Source organism: Megascapheus bottae, chromosome 14, assembly GCF_031878675.1.
Source record: "Megascapheus bottae isolate mThoBot1 chromosome 14, mThoBot2.hap1, whole genome shotgun sequence".
NCBI classification, from domain to species: Eukaryota; Metazoa; Chordata; class Mammalia; order Rodentia; family Geomyidae; genus Megascapheus; species Megascapheus bottae.
In genome coordinates this window covers 52,537,022-52,555,420 of record NC_143522.1, presented here as the reverse complement: position 1 = coordinate 52,555,420, position 18,399 = coordinate 52,537,022, and the positions used below count along the sequence as shown (strand labels likewise).

At 44.9% G+C, this 18,399-nt stretch overlaps 1 protein-coding gene across 9 annotated transcripts in view; it reads left to right on the top strand.

Moving 5' to 3' along the window:
* Positions 1–18,399, top strand: part of Acin1 (apoptotic chromatin condensation inducer 1) — a 50,163-nt gene that overhangs the window by 21,826 nt on the left and 9,938 nt on the right. For 7 of the 9 annotated variants that reach the window (XM_090345242.1, XM_090345241.1, XM_090345239.1 and 4 more), the window contains 4 exons: positions 765–2,018; positions 2,894–3,112; positions 3,664–3,779; positions 16,025–16,163. In XM_090345242.1, the coding sequence (XP_090201368.1) occupies positions 765–2,018; positions 2,894–3,112; positions 3,664–3,779; positions 16,025–16,163 (1,728 nt within the window). Of the gene's footprint in view, positions 1–764; positions 2,019–2,893; positions 3,113–3,663; positions 3,780–14,191; positions 14,329–14,574; positions 14,637–16,024; positions 16,164–18,399 lie in introns of those variants that run through there. The other 2 variants (XM_090345246.1, XM_090345245.1) reach the window with 2 other exon arrangements.

Here is an 18,399-nt window from a genome sequence, read left to right as displayed (position 1 = left end):
TGAAAGCCCAAGGACAGTGCTCAGGCCTTGAGTTCAAGCCCCAGAACTGAAAAAAATAAAATAGTAATAATATAAATGCCAGTATGGTACAATTAATCATGTTAAATATTACTAATTTTTTCTTCTTTGCTTTCAAGTTGTTCTATTCAATTTTATTTATGTGTATATTTTTTTATTGCATGCTAGTCCTGGGGCTTGACAGGACCTGGGTGCTGTCCCTGAGCTCTACCACCTGAGCCATAGCTCAGGTGCATTCATGCATGCGCCCGTGCATGTGCAAGTGTGTGTGTGTGTGTGCGTGTAATTAGTGATAATCTTATGAACTTCCCTGCCTGGGCTGGCTTGGAACCACAATCTTCCGATTTCAGCCTCCTAAGTGGTCCTAGCTATAAGTGTGAGCCACTGGTACCAACCCAATATAGATAAACATATACATATATATGTATGTATACATTTATATACATATATATGTATGTATACATTTATATACATACATATATATGTGTGTGTATATATATGTATTTGAATTTAAAGATGGGAAAATAAACTAGAAGGGGCTTGATTATTGTATTCTTTTGGTCTCTATGATTCTAAAGAGTTTGTGGTAGTTGTGGTGATCTTTTTCTGCTGTCCCACCTGTTTTTGTGTTGCTGAAAGTATCATTGAATTTTTCCTTCCTAGAGGTTACCATATGAGATACTTTTTCTATGTCGATTATGAGCAAATATATTGGAACCATCGTATCTTTCTTCCCCCCACCCCAGGCAAGAGCAGCTAAACTGTCTGAGTGCAGCCAGGCTGCTGAAGAAGAAGAGGATCAAGAAACACCTTCTAGAAATCTGAGGATCAGAGCAGATAGAAATTTGAAACGAGAGGAGGAAGAAGAAGAGGAGGAGGAAGATGATGATGAAGAGGAGGAGGAAGACGAGGAGGGACAAAAATCCAGGGAGGCATCGACCTTGAAACAGTTTGAAGAAGGAGGGAAAGAGATGCCCAGAGAAAAACCAGAGGAGATGATAGATGAGAACCCTAACATAAGATCTCAAGAGCAGCAGGAGAGTTTGGAAAGAGGAGGACGAGTTACAAGATCTCAGGAAGAAGCTCGAAGAAGTCATCTGGCCAGACAGCAGCAAGAGAAAGAAATGCAAATGGTTCCTCCCCTTGATGTGGATAAAAGAGAAATAAAATCTTCACAGGGCTTAGAAGAGAAAACTCAGTCTCCTTCCCCTCCTCAGCTGACTGAAGATCTAGAGAAGGGCCCTCTTGTGCTGCAGCCAGAGCAAACAGCCAGTGAAGAGGAGACTCCTCCACCTTTACTTACCAAGGAAGCATCTTCTCCACCACCTCATGTACAACTCCAGAGTGGGGAAGATACTGAACCCATGGAAGGTCCAGCACCCCCTGTTCTCATTCAGTTATCTCCTCCTAATACAGATCCTGAGAGCAGAGAGCTGATGGTATCTCAGCATGCTGTCCAGTTGGTGGGGGGCCCGTCTCCTTTGTCAAGTCCTACAGACACCAAAGTAGAATCTCCAGCAGAGAAAGTGTCAGATGATAGTGTCTTGCCTCTAGTTCAGAAAACCATACCGGCTGAATACTCAGCCCCGAAGATTCTTGAAACTGAGTCAGAAAAATCTGCTCAGCCACTCCCTCTAACAGTGGAGGAATTAGCACCGCCCAAAGAGAGTAATGTGGAGTCTCTGCAGCAGCAGTCTTTGGAACAGAAGGAGAGCATAAGGGCTTCTCATACTCTTTTCCCAAGCCACAGATTGAAACAGTCAGCCGAATCCTCCTCTAGCCGGTCATCCTCCTCTTCATCCTCTAGTTCTAGATCGAGATCTCGATCTCCTGACAGTTCAGGCTCTCAGTCTCACTCATCTCCAAGATCCAAGGAGAGAGATGTATCCCAGACACGAGTTCAGGCCAACCCTCGTGGTAGACTTAAGACAGGCTCAAGGTCAACATCAGAGTCCAGGTCCCGGTCCCGGTCCCGTTCAGCATCAAGCAGCAGCAGAAAAGTAAGCAGAGAATCTGCATGTTCGGTCTTATCTTCGATGTTTTCCACCCTCAGAGTAACCTGTCATAATTAAGCCTTTTTTGAGCTTCCACTTCAGTGGTTATTTTTCCCTTGTGTTAATTCATTGATCACTAACAGGTCTTTTTTCATTCTGAGTTCCTTTGATTTCAAAGAATGTTGATTCCGTTACTTTATCTCATCTCCTAACTAGAAATTTCACAAGGGACTAGATACATATTTATGCATCTTAGTACCCAGCACATAGCTATAGCTTAATTAATTTGTTGAATAAGCAGTCAGGAAGATCACTGACTTATGTAAGGATAAATACAAAATTGGAAACATGCAGAGTATAAATTAGGTCAGCATGGATTAGAAAACTCAGTGACTTAGTAAATATGTATTATCTACTCAGATACAAACACAAATATATGCACTTTATATATACTGTACATGTATACATATATGTGTACACCTATCCAGTCTGTCTGTTTTTCTTTCCTTTTTTTTTTTTTTTTTTGCCACCAGTCTTGGGCTTTAGCTCAGGGCCTGAACACTGTCCTTGGACTTTGTCAAGGCTAGAGCTCTACCACTTGAGCCTCTATCATTTCCAGCTTTTTTCCATGTATGTGGTACTGAGGAATCGAACCCAGGTCTTCCTGTATGCTAGGCCAGCACTCTACCACTAGACCAAACTCCTGGCCCCCTTTTTTTGTTTATTTGTCTGTTTGTTGGTCGTGGGGCTAGAACTCTGGGCCTGGGTGCTGTTCCTGAGCTCTTTAGCTCAAGGCTATCGCTCTACCACTTGAGCCACACCACCACTTCCCACCTATCCAGTATATATCAAATAATTTTCTTTGTGTTCTGTTTCTTCAGTCTCTGAGCCCTGGAGTCTCCAGGGACAGCAGCACCAGCTACACTGAAACCAAAGATCCCTCTTCTGTTCAAGAGGTTGCAGCTCCACCTGTGCCACAGCCACAGATTCTTCAACCAAAGGAGAGGACTTCCACCTCCTCATCCTCTATCGTAATAAGGCGTCTGAGCCAGCCTGAACCAGCTGAAAAGCATATGACCCAGAGGTTACAGCCTGAGCAGGTAGGTTGTTGTAACCTCTCCCTAGTTGGGTATAGAGTATTGAGACTGATAGCTCGCATTTGTTTTGTTTTTGTTTGTTTTTGAGACTGTCCCTTAAAACACAGGGTTACAGAGTTGTGCCACCATACCTAGTACATCTGTATGAACTATAAAATGGAAACATTAGTTTGGATAAGGCTCAAGAGAAATGTAGAGGGGTGAGTGCATGTGAACATGAGACTAAGCAGCAGGGCTCTCATTCCTCAGAACTCTTCTTTTATTTCTATCTAAAAGGGACCCTTTCTTACTGCTTTCCAGAATTTTCAGGGCTGGGTGTCTAGATAAGTGGTAGAGCTTACCCCCTACTTCCCAAAATCTAAAAATGATTGTTGGCATAGAAAGTCACCTTTAAGCCATATTTCAGTTCACATCCCAAGAATGAAATAACAAAGGGCTTTGTGAACCCAGTACTATATATGTCCTGCCTCGCCCTTTTCCAGATCCAATTTGAGGAAAGTGAACCAAGCAGATGTAACTCCTTTGTTATATTTGCTTTTCCTGTCTTCTAACAGGGGAGCCCAAAGAAGTGTGAAGCTGAAGAGGCAGAGCCACCAGCTGCCACCCAGCCTCAAACCTCAGAGACTCAGACCTCTAATGTACCAGAATCGAGAAGGATTCATCACATTGTGTAAGTAATACAGCTCATTTGGGATATGACAAGTAACAAGAGTGTGGGACAGTTCTTGGCTCTCTGTTTAACTCAAGAGTCCTACTGTCCTTTTAAAACATGAAGGTAGAACTTTACCTGAACAAAAGCTAAAATTTAGTTACTATGGTGGTGTCACCTCCAAAACTCCTTAAGGTAGTCTGAAAAGTGCTGGTTAGAAGGGGCTAGAAGAATGGTTCAAGTGGTAGAATGCTTGCCCCCTTGCCATTACTGCCAAAAACATGTGGGATAATACTTAACTCCTTTAAGAAGCAACAAGAGGGTTCTGCTTTTCTGCTTGACAATGTCAGGGAATTAAGAAATCAAACTCAGTCTTTAACTCCCATTCATTGGTTACACCTGTATTTTGTCTTTGGGTTTTTGTTTTTGTTTTTTGTTTTTTTTGCTGTGTGGTGCTGGGTTTTGAACTTGGGCCTTCACATTTGGTAGGCAGGCCCTCTTTACCAGTGAACCCTCTTTCTTAACCATTGTCTTTGTTTTTAGAGTTTTGTTTTTTGGAGTTTTTTTGGCCTGAGCACTGCCCTTGGGCTTCTCAAGGCTACAGCTCTACCACTTGAGCCATAGCACCACTTATAGCTTTTTCTATGACTGTCATACTGAGTAGTCACACCCAAGGATTCCACTCATACGAGCTAGGCAAGCAGTCTACACTAGCCCATCCTCCTTGCCATTTTTTGTTTTGTTTTGTTTTTAAGTGCCAATTTTGGGGCTTGAACTCAGGTGCTGTCCCTGAGCTGCTTTTGCTCAAGGATAATGCTGTACCAAGCACATCACTTCCAACTTTTTGGTAGTTTATTGAAGATAAGCTGGCTTCAAACCATGATCCTTGGATCTCAGTCTCCTGAGTAGCTAGGATTACAAGTATCAGCCACCAGTATCCATCATCTTTGGTTTTCTTGAATCAGGATCTTGCTGTGTACTCCAGACTGGCCTCAAACTTGCATCCTCCTGCCTTAGCCTCCCAATCGCTGGGTTTGCAGGCATTCACTGCTATACTTGGCACAGTTTAATAGAGTATATCGAAGATGTATAAAGAATGGCACAGAGCCCAGTGCAGTAACTCGAGCCTATAATCATAGCTACTCAGGAGGTTGAAATCTGAGGATCATAGTTTAAAGCGAGCCCAGGCATTAAAGTCCATGAGACTCTTACCTCCAGTTAACTACTGTAAAACCAGAAGTGGTGCTGTGGCTCAAGGGATAGGGCAGTAGCCTTGAGCTGAAGAACTCAGGGACATCACCTAGGCCCAGAGACCAAACTCCATGACCAACCCCAAAAAAAAGAATGGCACAAGAAAGTGCTTTTTTAAAGTTTATGTATGTTCCCTGATTACAGTTTGTCAGTCATAGATTATCCTTTACGCACATAGTACAGCAAAATATGAGCAACTTATCAAATCAGGAGTTTATATTTGGGTGCCTAAGATCCTTTGATCTTAAAAGGTAATAGAAGCTTTTTAATCCTTAAATCCTAAGGATTTTTTTTTTTTGCCAGTCCTGATACTGTCCCTGATCTTCTTTCCCTCCCTCCCTCGTCTGTCTGTCTCTCTCCCTCTCCTCTCTCTCCCTCCTTCCCCCTTTCCCCTCTCTCTCCCTCCCTCCTCTTCCCTTTCCCCCTTTCTCCTTCTCTCCTCCCTCTCCCTCCCCCCCTCTTTCTGCCGTTTGTGGGGCTTGAACTCTGGGCCTGGGTGCTATCCCTGAGCTCTTCAGCTCAAAGCTGCTGTTCTATCACATTGAGCCACAAAACTTCTTCTGCTACTTAGGCCACAGCTTCACTTCTGGCTTTTTCTGAGTAATTTATTGGAGATAAGAGTCTCACAGGCTTTTTGCCCTGGATGCCTTCAAACCCTGATCCTCACATCTCAGCCTCCTGAGTAGCTACGATTATAGGCATGAGCCACTGGTGCCCCATTAGACTGTCTTTTAGTTCTGAATTTTGGAGGGTGGTGGGCACTGTCCCTGAGCTCTTCCTCTCAAGGCTAGCATTCTACTACTTTTTGAGCCACAACGCCACTTACGGTTTTCTGGTGGTTAATTGGAGAAAAGAGTCTCACAGACTTTCTTGTCCAGGCTGGCTTTGAACCATGATTCTCAGATCTCAGCCTTCTGAGAAGCTAGGATTATAGTTGTAAGATACCTCGCTTGGCTTAATGATAGTTTTGAACTCTATAACATAGCTTACACCTTGGGAAAATTCTATTATATGTACTATCTTATATTCTTGCCTCTGCTGCCATCTTGTGGCCATTACATTCTTGGTTTTAAAATGAAAAGTTCACTAATTTTTTTGGAAAGTTGCATTTAAAGATACACAATTTTTTTTTTTTGACAGCCCTGGGTCTTGAACTCAGGGCCTGGGCTCTGTACCTGAGCCTCTGTGCTCAAGACTAGCACTCACCACTTAAGCCACAGCACCACTTCCAGCTTTTCTGTGTACTTAGTACCAAGGAATCAAAACCAGGGCTTCATGCATTCTAGGCAAGCACTCTACCCCTAAGCTGCATTTCCAACGAAGATATATTACCTTTTGGAAAAAAGTTTTCCTTCTAGTACCATTAAATGAAATCTCAGCCTATTCTGGAAAGTATTTAGAATTTCCAGCTATAGAACCAGTGAGGATCTGCACGACAATCTTCCCTTTCATATGTATATTTACGCCACCCATCCGTCCCCTGTTCCACTGATCTTTGTACTCAGGACCTTAGTACTCAGGTACTTTCAAAGTAGGTATTAGCATTCCTGGCTAATTGGGCCTAAAGAAGTAATCTAATGAAAAGCTCCTTGAAAGCCCTACTAATTCTGAGTATGTAAGGTCCTACCAACAGAAAGGCTTTCTATATTGTTTTAAAGTGCCTTTACTTCTGGACTTTTCCATTTTAGGTGTAGGGTAAATGAAGCTTAAAAGTTTTTTCTCTCCAGGTAAATGTGGTTTTGATTTTCATTATATGACTGAGGTAACCTAGTCACATGATTCTGACAAAGTAATAGGTAAGTAGTACCTTAGACAAATACTGAGATTGTCCATTATTGTCTAGACAGAATTCAGTTAAGCATCCTGTAGATTAGAAATGCAGTATGGACTCAGGAATAGTTAACACACACATTCCTCATCCCATCACCTTCTCCCTGCCCTACAGTGTGTTCAGCAACCTACCAAAGATGTCCACAGGCGTAAGCCCAGGAGCTTCTCTGGCATTGGATTTGGTGAACTCTTTGAGAAGCTTACCTACATTTTAACTGATTCATAACACACCTCTAATCTTTTGCTTCTCCAAAATGCTAGCTAGTGTTCAGTCTGGCAGCCTTCTACAGCCCTGGGAAACTTTTAAAGTGGGATCAACAGTACATACTGGAAAAGATCTTTTGGGCTTAACCTTGGTTTTCTGTCTGTCTTAATAAGTCACATGACTAAAAACTAATAAAGTACATATGTTGGTGGGGACCATTAGACTTTATCTAAGGAACCCCTCATCACTTGTTTAAGACATTGCCTGACTTTTTTTTTTTTTTGGCTGTACTTGGTTAAACATCTTCTGACTGTGATTGTGCCTGAGGAATTCTATATTTATGAGGTAAGGTGTATCTTTTCATTTCTCCAGGGGTATATGAACCCTCAGTCCTATTAAGCCCTATTCCAGAATTTAGTCTTCTGCCTGCTATGGATATAGCAAAAATGTTCTCATATAGCAAAAATAGTAGTACTTTCTCTACATTAAAGAACAGACAACCTGGCATGGTGGTGCATGACTATGATCTATAGGCCAAGGCTGGAGGATTATGAGGTCAAAGCAAGCCTGGCTACATAGCAAGTTCTAGACCATCCTGAGTTATAGCAAGACTTGTTTCAAAAAAGGAATAAGGTGTGTGGGGGGAAATGTCATATGGGAAGTTATATTATCTATAATAATTCATTTATACCTGAATTTTTCTAAAATCTGTCCACAGACCCAGCAGACAATAGTATCTTGTATGTGTGTGTTTCGTGGTGCCTGGTAGTTAGGGCTTGAACTAAGGGTCTGGTACTTTCTTGCTTATGGCTGGTTATCCATTTGAGCTAAGCTTGCTGGCCCAAGGTTTTTGTTGGTTAATTACAGATGAAGTCTTGTAGACTTTTCCCTGGGACTGGCTTTGAAATCCTTCATTTTTCTGCCCCTAAGTGGCTAAGATTACAGGTGTGAGCCACATTTCCTGACTTTAGGCTTTTGTTATTATGCATATTATCTTCATGCCTTTTTAAGAGAAAGGAAATACTATAAATCAGTATAACAGGACTGGGAATGTGGCTTAGTGGTAGAGTGCTTTGCCTAGCATGCTCAAAGCCCTGGGTTTGATTCTTCCTTAACACATACATAGAAAAAGCCAGAAGTGGTACTGTGGCTCAAGTGGTAGAGCACTAGCTTTGAGAAAGCTCAAGGACAGTGCTTAGGCCCTTACTTCAAGTTCCAGGACTGGCAAAAGAAAGCAAGGAAGAAAGAAAGAAAGGAAAAAAGAGAAATCAGTATAACATATCCAGGCGCAGTGGCTCATGCCTGTAATCCTAACTACTCAGGAGGCTGAAATCTGAGGATCTTGGTTCAAAGCCAGCCCAGGCAAAAAGTCCCTGAGACTTGTCTCTAATTAACTGCCAGAAAACCTGAAGTGGCGTTGGTAGGACAGTGGTCTTGATCTAAAAACTCAGATACAACGCCCAGGCCCAGAGTTCAAGTCCCAGGACTGACCCCCCCTCCAAAAAAAAAAAAATCGATATAACAGTGTAACAGAAACTTTCCAGGGACTGGTAATGCCACTATCACAAATGATGTGTAACTTTTTAGCAACAAAACATAATCTTCTATTATTAGTAGTTTGTCCACTGAAAAGTTCATATCTAGGGTGGGGAGGTTGGCCTAGTGGTAGAGTGCCTGCCTAGCATGCACAAAGACCTGGATTCGATTCCTTGGTACCACATACATAGAAAAATCCAAAAGTGGTATGGTGGCTCAGGGAGAACACAAGCCTTGAGGAAAGCCCAAAGACAGTGTTTAGGCCCTGAGCTCAAGCCCAGGACTGGGACTGGGGGGTGGGGGGGAAGAGTTTGTATCTAAAGACATAACCGTAAAATCTGACTTTGTTGTTTTTGCATTGCTGGTGTTTGAACTTTGAGGCGTTTGTGCTTGACCAGGCAGGCTACTAAAACCATACTCCACCTTTTTTTGTTTTTTAAGAAAAAGTGTCAGTGTCTAGCCCACTGACTTCAAGCTCAATATAGCCCAGGCTGACCTTGAACCTGAAATACTCGTGCTTCAGCCCCCAGGATGCTATGATTACAGATATCTTCTACCACACCCAGCTGAGTCCCAGTAACCTTTTTTTTTTCCCCCTTGGGGCCTGGACACTGTCCCTGAGCTTCTTTTTGCTAACACTGTACCACTTGAGCCACTTCAGGCCTTTTCTGTGTATGTGGTACTGAGGCATCAAACCCAGGTTTTCATGTATGCTTGTCAAGCACTCTACCACTAGGCCACATTCCCACCCCTCCACCCCTCCCACCCCAGTAATCTTACTGAACTTTCATATTAGGTCCTTAGTTTGACATGAGCTTTTTTTTTTATAACAAAATGGAAACATATGCCTATATGATTTTTTTCCATTAATTTCTCTGAATGTAAAAGTTACTCATTCACATATGTACTGTTTTGCTTTTGGTGTTTTGTCTGTTGTGGAGCTTGAATTCAGGGCCTGCGCATTGTCCCTGAGCTCTTTTTGCTCAAGGCTAGTGCTCTACCACCTTGAGCTCTACATAGCCACTCCCAATTTTCTGGTGGTTAACTGGAGGTAAGAGTCTCTCAGGCTTTCTTGACCAGGCTGGCTTTGAACTGTGATCCTTAGATCTCAGCCTCCTGAGTAGCTATGCATGAGCCACCAGCATCTGGGTTCACATATGTATTCTAATGTAGTAGTCTGTCCTTTGTTCTGAGCTACAAATATTTTTTTGTGCTATTTAATTGTGGATAGCTCTTCCCACTCTTGGTCCCATATAGTTTCAGAGTGAAGATTTCAGGAATATTTGTGCAAGAACTTAAATAAAGGATCTAAAAAGGATGTAACAATTTCAAATATATATATTTTTTAACTTATAAAAGTCTTGGGTCCCACACAAACTATCACAGTAAAAAAGTGGAAGGCAGGGGGCTGGGAGTTTGGCCTAGTGGTAGAGTGCTTGCCTCGCATGCATGAAGACCCTGGTTCGATTCCTCAGTACCACATACATAGAAAAAAGCCAGAAGTGGTGCTGAGGCTCAAGTGGTAGAGCTCTAGCCTTGAGAAAGTCCAAGGACAGTGCTCAGGCCCTGAGCTCAAGCCCAGGGCTGGCAAAAAAAAAAAAAAAAAAAGTAGAAGGCACAAACCTGTGTCTTAAGAAAGCCAAGGAAAAAACAGTGACATTCAAATTTTTTTTAGAAGGGAGGTAAAATTTCCAATAACAGAAAAATCTTCCTCCAAGTAAGTCAAAATGACAATAAGGCATTTAGCAGCTGAAAGCATTTTAGGACAATGGAGGGGTAGGGAACATTTATTTAAGGAGTTTTGGTTTTGGTTTGGGGTTTGAACTTATGGCCTGAGTACTGTCCCGGAGCTTTTTTGCTGAAGACTAGTACTCTACCACTTTGAGACAGAGCCTGGCTTCCGGTTTTCTGATGGTTAATAGGAGATAAGACTCATGGACTTTCCGCCTGGGCTAGCTTTAAACCACAATCCTCAGATTTCAGCCTCTGGAGAAGGTAGGATTACAGGCCAAGCAACCAACGTCTGTGGCCTGTTTGAGGTGTTTGAAGGTAATAGTTAATCTGGGGTACTATTTTTGGGGGAATTCTATTTTAAATTTTTTTCAAGAGTGGGGAGTTTGGCCTAGTGGTAGAGTGCTTGCCTAACACGCACGAAGACCCAGATTCAATTTCTCAGTATCACATACATAGAAAAAGCCAGAAGTGGTTTTGTGGCAGACCTCTGGCCCTGAGATAGCCCAAGGACAGTGCTCAGGCCTTGAGTTCAAGCCCCTGCACTGGCCCAAAAAAAATTTTTTTAAAAGAAATAAATATCCACTTGGCACATATCATAACACCCTAATTCAGAAATATTTACAGAGCGCTTCTTGTTGTTTCTTCTGGGTTAAGGGCCAAGAATGTTCTCCCTGACTTTGAGGAACTGGGTGGGGGGAAGGGAGGGAGTGAACTAGTGGTGATACGGCCATGGCCAAAAATCTGTCATGCCAGTCACTAAGTAGTTGGGCATCAGAGACAGTGTAGTTTACTTTTTGCTTGTCTTTTTTTTTTTTTTTTTAGTGCAATTTACTCAAGTAAGTACCAAAAAACAATCTTCAGGTCTGGTAGCACTGCTCAAATGGTAAAGCTCCTGAGTACAAAAAAAAAAAAAATCAGCAGTGTTATCACATGAAACAATGACCTACTGAGTGGACTGGCATTGAACTAAGGGCCTGGGCACTGTCCCTTAGCTTTTTCACTCAAGGCTTACACTCTACCACTTGAGCCACAGTTCTACTTCTGGTTTTTGGTGGTTAACTGAAGATATAAAGTCTAATGGACTTTCCTGTCCTTGCTGTCTTCCTGAGGAGCTGGGGTTACAGGCATGAACCACTGGCACCAGCTGTACATGTTATACATATCCTCCTCTTGGAAGTGCCATCCAAGCCAGAATGTGTGTACTACACTGTTTTTTGAACTCAGTGTTTTTAGTATCCATACATTACAGATATACAGAGAAGACCAGAAACTTACCTATCCAGGCCCTGAGTCCTCTTCATCATCATCATCATCTTCCTCTTTCTCCCTCCCCCCACCCCGCCATATTGAGACATGAACTCGAGACCTTTAGCTCTCACTTGCCTCCTTTACTTACAGCTGTTGCTCTAGCATGCCTCTAGATCTATACCTCAGTTCCAGCTTTTTGCTATGTAATTAGGTATAAATATCTTCCTGAGTTGGCTTGGATCTCAGATCTCAGCCTCTTGAAGTAGCTTGAGTTATAGATGTGAGCCACTAGCACTCATCTAAGCTAATAAAAGTCCACTGTGTGAGGGAATTTTTTCAATAATACATAAATATGACCAAGTTACCATGCAGTTGGCATGTGGGTTGAGGATTTTAAGCAGCAGAGCAAAATTTCATTCCTGGCTAAAACTTCTAGTATTAAAAAAGTAAAGTGAGGCCAGGTGTGGTGGCTCACACCTGTAATTATTGTTACTCAGGAGGCTGAGATCTGAGGATCAAGAAGGCTGAGATCTGAGGTTCGAGGTTCAAAGCCAGTCCAAGCACAAAAGCACCATGGGGCCGGGAGTTTGACCTAGTGGTAGAGTGCTTGCCTAGCATGCATGAAGACTGGGTTCGATTCCTCTGTACCACATGCATAGAAAAAAGCTGGAAGTGGTGCTGAGACTCAAGTGGTAGAGCCCTAGCCTTGAGAAAGGCCAAGGACAGTGCTCAGGCCCTGAGCTCAAGCCCAGGACTGGCAAAAAAAAAAAAAAAAAAAAAAAAAAGGACCTAAGACTCTTATCTCCAATCAACCTCTAGAAAACAAGATGTGGGTCTTGGCTCCAGGGTAGGGTGGTAGCCTTGGATTGAAGAGCTCAGGGACAACGCCCAGGCCAAGTTCAAGCCCCATGACCAACAACAATAACAAAAACAAAAATGAAGTAAGGTAGGGCTAGGAGTGGTAGAGTGCTCACCTACCATGCTTGAAGCCCTGGATTCGATTCCTCAGTACCACATACACAGAAAAGGCTGGAAGTGGTGCTGTGACTCAAGTGGTAGAGTGCTAGCCTTGAGAAAGCCCTAGGACAGTGTCCAGGCCCTGAGTTCAAGCCCCAGGACTGGCAAAATAATAATAATTGCTGGGTGCTCTTGCCTCATATCTGGATTCCTAGCTACTCAGAAGGCTGAGATCTGAGGATTTTGATTCAAAGCCAGCCTAGGCAGGAAAGTCTGTTGGACTCTTATCTCCAATTAACCACTAGAAAACTGAAAGTGGCGCTGTGGCTGAAGTGGAAGAGTGCTGAAGAACTCAGGGACAACACCCAGGCCCAGAGTTCAAGCCCCAGGACTGACACTCCTCCCCCCGCACCCCCCGCCAATATTTTTTTAAATGACTAAGTTCTTAGCAGCTTGTCTTAAGCCTTTTAATAACCATTAGAATATAAATCATTTACAGTCCAAATAATTATTTTGAATGTTACTGGTGCCTTATGTGCACGTGCCAGTCCTGAACTTTCAACTCAGGATTTTGTAACTGGGCTTTTTTGCTCAAGGCTAGCACTCTACCATTTGAGTCACAGCTCCACTTCTGCACTCCCTTCCCCACCCACCCCAATAATTGGAGATGAGAGCGTTCACCCTACCAAGACTGGCTTGGAACTATGATCCCCAGATCTCAGCCTCCTTGGTAGCTAGGATTATAGGTATGAGCCATGGGCCCACAACCCATACATTTGCTTCAGTGAAAGATATCCATGAGTAATATTTTTTGCTTAGTTCCCAGTCCCTCTACCCCTCCAGTGTCTTACCTGCTTCTAAGTTCTCACCTTGAGCTCACCTTTCCAAGAAGTGACCTTCAGGTTTCTTCTGTGTACTTGGTCTCTGATCCCTGGTTATCATTTTCTTTCTGCCTCCAAGGTACCGTGGGGCAGAAGTGATTTTACTGAAGTCTCTACAAAACCAAGTTATCAATTCCTTCAGTCATCTGACCTCTTACTAGTAATTCAAAAGGAGCTCCGTCTCTGCTCCACTTCCCACCACCATTGGGGGGGGGGGGGAAGACTGGTTGGAGTAGTGTAGTAGTGGTAGCACGTGGTCACCCACCGTGATTGGACAGTGACCATCCCTGTTCCACCTCCCCACCTTGAACATATCCGGTTTCTATATTCCTTGTCTTGGTTTCCTGCCTAGAGGGTGGTGGGCACAAAAAAATTTTACTTGTGCCCCTCCATTCTGTAGGTGGATTGGTGATTTTATCTTTAATCATTTTTTAGCTTTGGCTCTATCTTTTAATCATTTTTACTCCCAACACTGCTGTTTCCTTTCCTCTTGGAGTCTTCCAGTCCAGCAGCTGTAACTTTTGTTGTCCTCTCCACCCAGTCCCACCGCCCTTGCCTTCTGGGTTGATGGGGAGGAAGCCCCGGGGCCCTGTAGAGGTAGGCCTCGGTAGCTCTTGTAACCTGAGAAAAGAAGGGAAAAGGCCAAGCCTCTTAAGCCTGCAGCCAACTCCCAGTGGCCTGCCCGAGGATAAGAACCTTGCTCACTCAGCTCCCTCCCTCTTTTCTTTCCCCTCCCCTGCTGCAGCAGGGCCCTCCCCCATCCGCACACACGGGCTGCTGGGTAAGTGGCAAGATGGCTCCCCTGCATGTCTCCGGCTGATTGCTGCCGCTCCGCCAGTACAATAGAGCCAGCTACTACCAGCAGCCTGGCCCTCCTCCTCTTCCTCCTCCTCCAGAGAGACCAATCCAGCCGAACTCGGGGTTTGCCGTGAGGACTTAACGCTTATCTCTTAAAAGCCAGATCTATTTTAGCCTCCCCGCTCCACCACCACCTCCCCTTCCATTACCATTTTTTTGGATCCCCGGTTGCTGCATCTCGATTTTCTCTCTCTGGATCGGGTGGCTGGGAGGAGGTGGTGGGATCTTGGGACAAGGAAAGTGGTTGGTTTTGGTTTTGGTTTTTGAAATTTTTTAGGATTTTTTTGTTCGGTTTTTGTTATTTCTTCCATTCCAGAAAGGGATAAACAGCACTTCCAGGGGGAGAAAAAAAATCATGTTATCAGAAAGCAAAGAAGGGTGAGAGCTTCACATTTCCACATATCCCTTTTTCCTACCTCTCTAGCTCACCTCAGCTTCCTTCTCTTCCTCATGGTTTTCATTCCGTCTTTCATTTTGGTTTGTTTTCAGTCATTCTGCTTTCCCCCTTTGTCCTTCCTGCCGATTTCTAATTGGTCCCACTTGCCCTCTGTGTGGGGAATATGCCTTGAGGTTTTGTTTTTGGTTTTGATACGCCTTTTTTCCTCCCGGATTGAAGCTCTTGAATCTCATGTTTCTGTGGGGGCCTGTTAGCTGGGGGCACTGTTTCTACTTTCCCCTCCCCCCTCAAGCTGTGCATCTCTTCCTGACTGCCCTAGGGAGGCTGTTCTGACCTCTTGAGTGTCAGGCAGCCTGTTGGGAAAGCTGAATTTTCGGGTGGTGGTTATTGCCCTGGGGAAGCTTGGTTTCTTTTCCTTTTCTTGACTTTGGGCTCCTAATTGTCTTGATTTGATATTTGTGGTTAGAATATTCATGGCACTAGAGTGAGATTAGAAGTTAAGAATCAAGTCAGAAAGTGAAGGTGGGAAGATTTTGTGTGAAGTAAATCTCCTGAAGTGAGTGCTAAACTGAGTAAGGAGTAAGGGTTGGTTGGATTCCTTTTGGGGGCCTGGGGGGGTGTCCTGACTGGGAGGCCTGTTCTCTATCTTTTGGAAGTTGGAATGAGGGAGTCAGAGAAACTGCTTGAGAATCCAGTGTAAGACCAGTTACTCTGAGCAAGTAAAAGTAGCTTGATTCTTTATGTGCTCTTCTGCAGTTTTGAACCGTGCTTTTTACATGAGAAGGGGGCTGTTGTTGAAGTTTGAACTCTTACCAGACCCACTCCCATTTCTGTGTTACTGATGTCTCCAGATCCTGTGGGGCAGCAAGCCCTTACTTATTAAGCCGTTGATTAGGCACAGGTCTGCTCATCTGCCACAGCCATTTTTTTTCCTCACTGCTTTGATGAATCCGGCTTCCCTTAGTCTGTCGTGCAAGGTCCAGGGGCCAGAAAAGACTTGGGGTTGTAGGTATAGTGGTCGATTTTGAGGAACTTTTCAGAGAAAAGTGTTTCTTCTTCCCTTCCTGTAAGAGTACTCTGATGAGATACTGCCTAAGAACAGATGGAATCCTAGCCCCACACTTACTAGCTTTGTCCCATCTGGGCAGTGGGTGGATAGGATTGCTGTAATCCATGCTTTTTTTCCCCCCAGGAAAATGGTTTCCCACATTTCCTGTGGCAGCACTGTTTCTAGTCTTATCTGAACAGCTATCCCACCACACTGAAGTTATGAGGCATGGGGGCTTCATGGCCCAAAAGCTGATACCTTGTTCTCTCTTCCCCTGGTTCTTTCCTGCCCTTCCCTTCCAACCTCTTCCCATCCTGACAGTGAGGAAAAGGAAGAAGTGACCATGGACACAAGTGAAAATAGACCTGAAAATGAGGTTCCAGAGCCTCCTGTGCCTATTGCAGACCAAGTCAGCAATGATGACCGCCCCGAGAGCAGTGCTGAAGATGAGAAGAAAGAGGTAAATAGCCACACCACCTGTTGGGGTGGGTGGACAGAAGTGGACCTAGGGGGAAGAGTAGACCATGCTGGTGGTCCCCTCTTACACAGTGGGATAACTTAGAGAGGGACCAGGCAGGGCCAAGGATCAGGAAAGAACCAAGGGAGAGTTCGCTGGATTAGCTAGGGAGACCCCTGGTGATGGGCACAGGTTTCCGGCACCTTCCTTTTCCTGTATGCCAAGTAGTAGCACAGTCCACATCCCTAAAGGTTGCGGCTAACTGGAAAGTCTGTTAATGTCCTTTTTCTAAAACCTGGGTCCGCTTTTCCTGCTATCTCTGGAAGCTTCTCAACTGATAACTCCTTGAGCTTTCCCTCCTTTTTAAAAGCCATTAGAGCTCAACGCCATCTAGTGGGCATTGGTGGTTCTTACTAGGTCAACCATGCTGAGGAATTTTTGTTCCTCATCTGCCCCCCAGTGGTCTTGTGACAAAAGATGTAACTTGTTAGAAGCTAGCAAATTGGGATGTCCAGAGGTCCCCCGCTCCATATCTGTGACCCTTCTACCTCCACCCCCCTTTTTTTTTGCATATGTATTATCTTGTGTCCTGCACCCAATTCAGGGGCTCCCGACATCAGAGCCAGCGAAATCTTCCTGCCTCTCCAAGTAATAGAATTAGATGGGTTGGGAATAGAAAAACAGGGTGGGAGGGACTGTTGTGTGTGTAGCCTTTCTCTGGTGTGTTGTGTGGGGGTGGGGGCCGGTGAAAGTGATTTGATGTGCAGAATATTATTTATTACAAGGTCCTTCTTCCCCGTAAAACTTTGTCCAAGTACCTCATGTACGGTAATCCGCCCGTAAAATATAACCCTGCCCAACTGGCCAATCGCTGATGCCGCCTCTTCCTCTGGACCCACTTGCTGCTACTGAGCTGCCCAATCAGAGCCAAGTCTTCTATCCAGGTGTCTTGGCCAGAGGGGGGCATGTATATGGGCTCATGTGATGGGCCCCCTTTGCCTCCCTGTCTTGCTTACATCAGGAGGCCAAGAAGAGCACTGTTCTGGAGAGACTTGTATTGAGAAAACAAAAAGCATTTGGAAAGGGGTGGACTTGCATCATCTCCCTACTTGGGGCACCCCAAGAAGAGCTCATGCCAGTGCTGGGGCGCCTGTTCACATGCCCTTACCCTATTGAGGACTGTGAGTTGCCTTGTTGGCTACAGACTGTTGAGATCCCCATCTAGGGATCAAGAAACGTAAAGAGTCAATGTTTGTGATCACAGTGTCACAGTGTCATGCTGTAAAACACTGACGGGGCCCTCTGCTTACGCTGTGACGACTAGGAGCCCTCCACAGGAGACTAGGGTCTGTGCCCCAGGGATGTAATGCTGATGACAGCCCAACCCATGTATCACCACGTGCTCATCAGATGGACTTTCCTTTGGTCCCTGTTGTCCATGGTGAAGGGCAGCTTGTTGGTTGCTCCGACTTCTCCTCCATCCCTGGAGGCAGGGGCTCCTTCATCCACCTGACTGGAAGCACGGTCTCAGCTGGAGTCCCTGAGGAGATGCCACCCACAGCCCAGAAGAAACGTTCTCTGACCTTGCTGCTGAATGTGTACCAGGTCCTGGGGATATTCACCTACTATCCCCAGGCTACCTTCATCAGAGGCTCCATGATCCCACTTGGTGAGAGGACCCCCTCCCCAGTTACAGGCAGAGGAAAAAAGGGGCTCTGGAGTCATCACCTGGATTCCAAATACTGGGTGGTGTTCTTGCTGCAGCTTGCCGCTGATGGACACAGAGGCTTGCCTTCCTCTTCATGATAAAAGGCAAGGGCCCTTCCTGCCAGTCACAGGCCATCTCATCAGGGACTGCAAGATGATGCCCCTACAGGGCCAGGACTGATGTCTCTGCCCCTTTCCCCCCTCCACCCCTCGCTGAGCCTGGCCACCGCCAGTGAACTGTCTTGACATCATGGAAACTGGGCAGCGTCCCCCCACACGTTTCCCTCCCGCCCCCCCTGCGCCCCTGGGAGGACTCTGGCAGTGCCGTGCCGACTACCACGCCGTGCGCCCACCTTTTTTGCCAACCCAACCCCCCACCAATTGCACAGCGCCTAGCAGGGAGGGCTCATTCTGATTGGACCGGCGGTTGACTAGATACAGTACACAGTGAGGTGCGATTGGCTGAACTGAAGATCCCAGGTGTGAGATGGTACCTGGAACATTTGTCATATTCCTAGTTTATTTTTTCCTC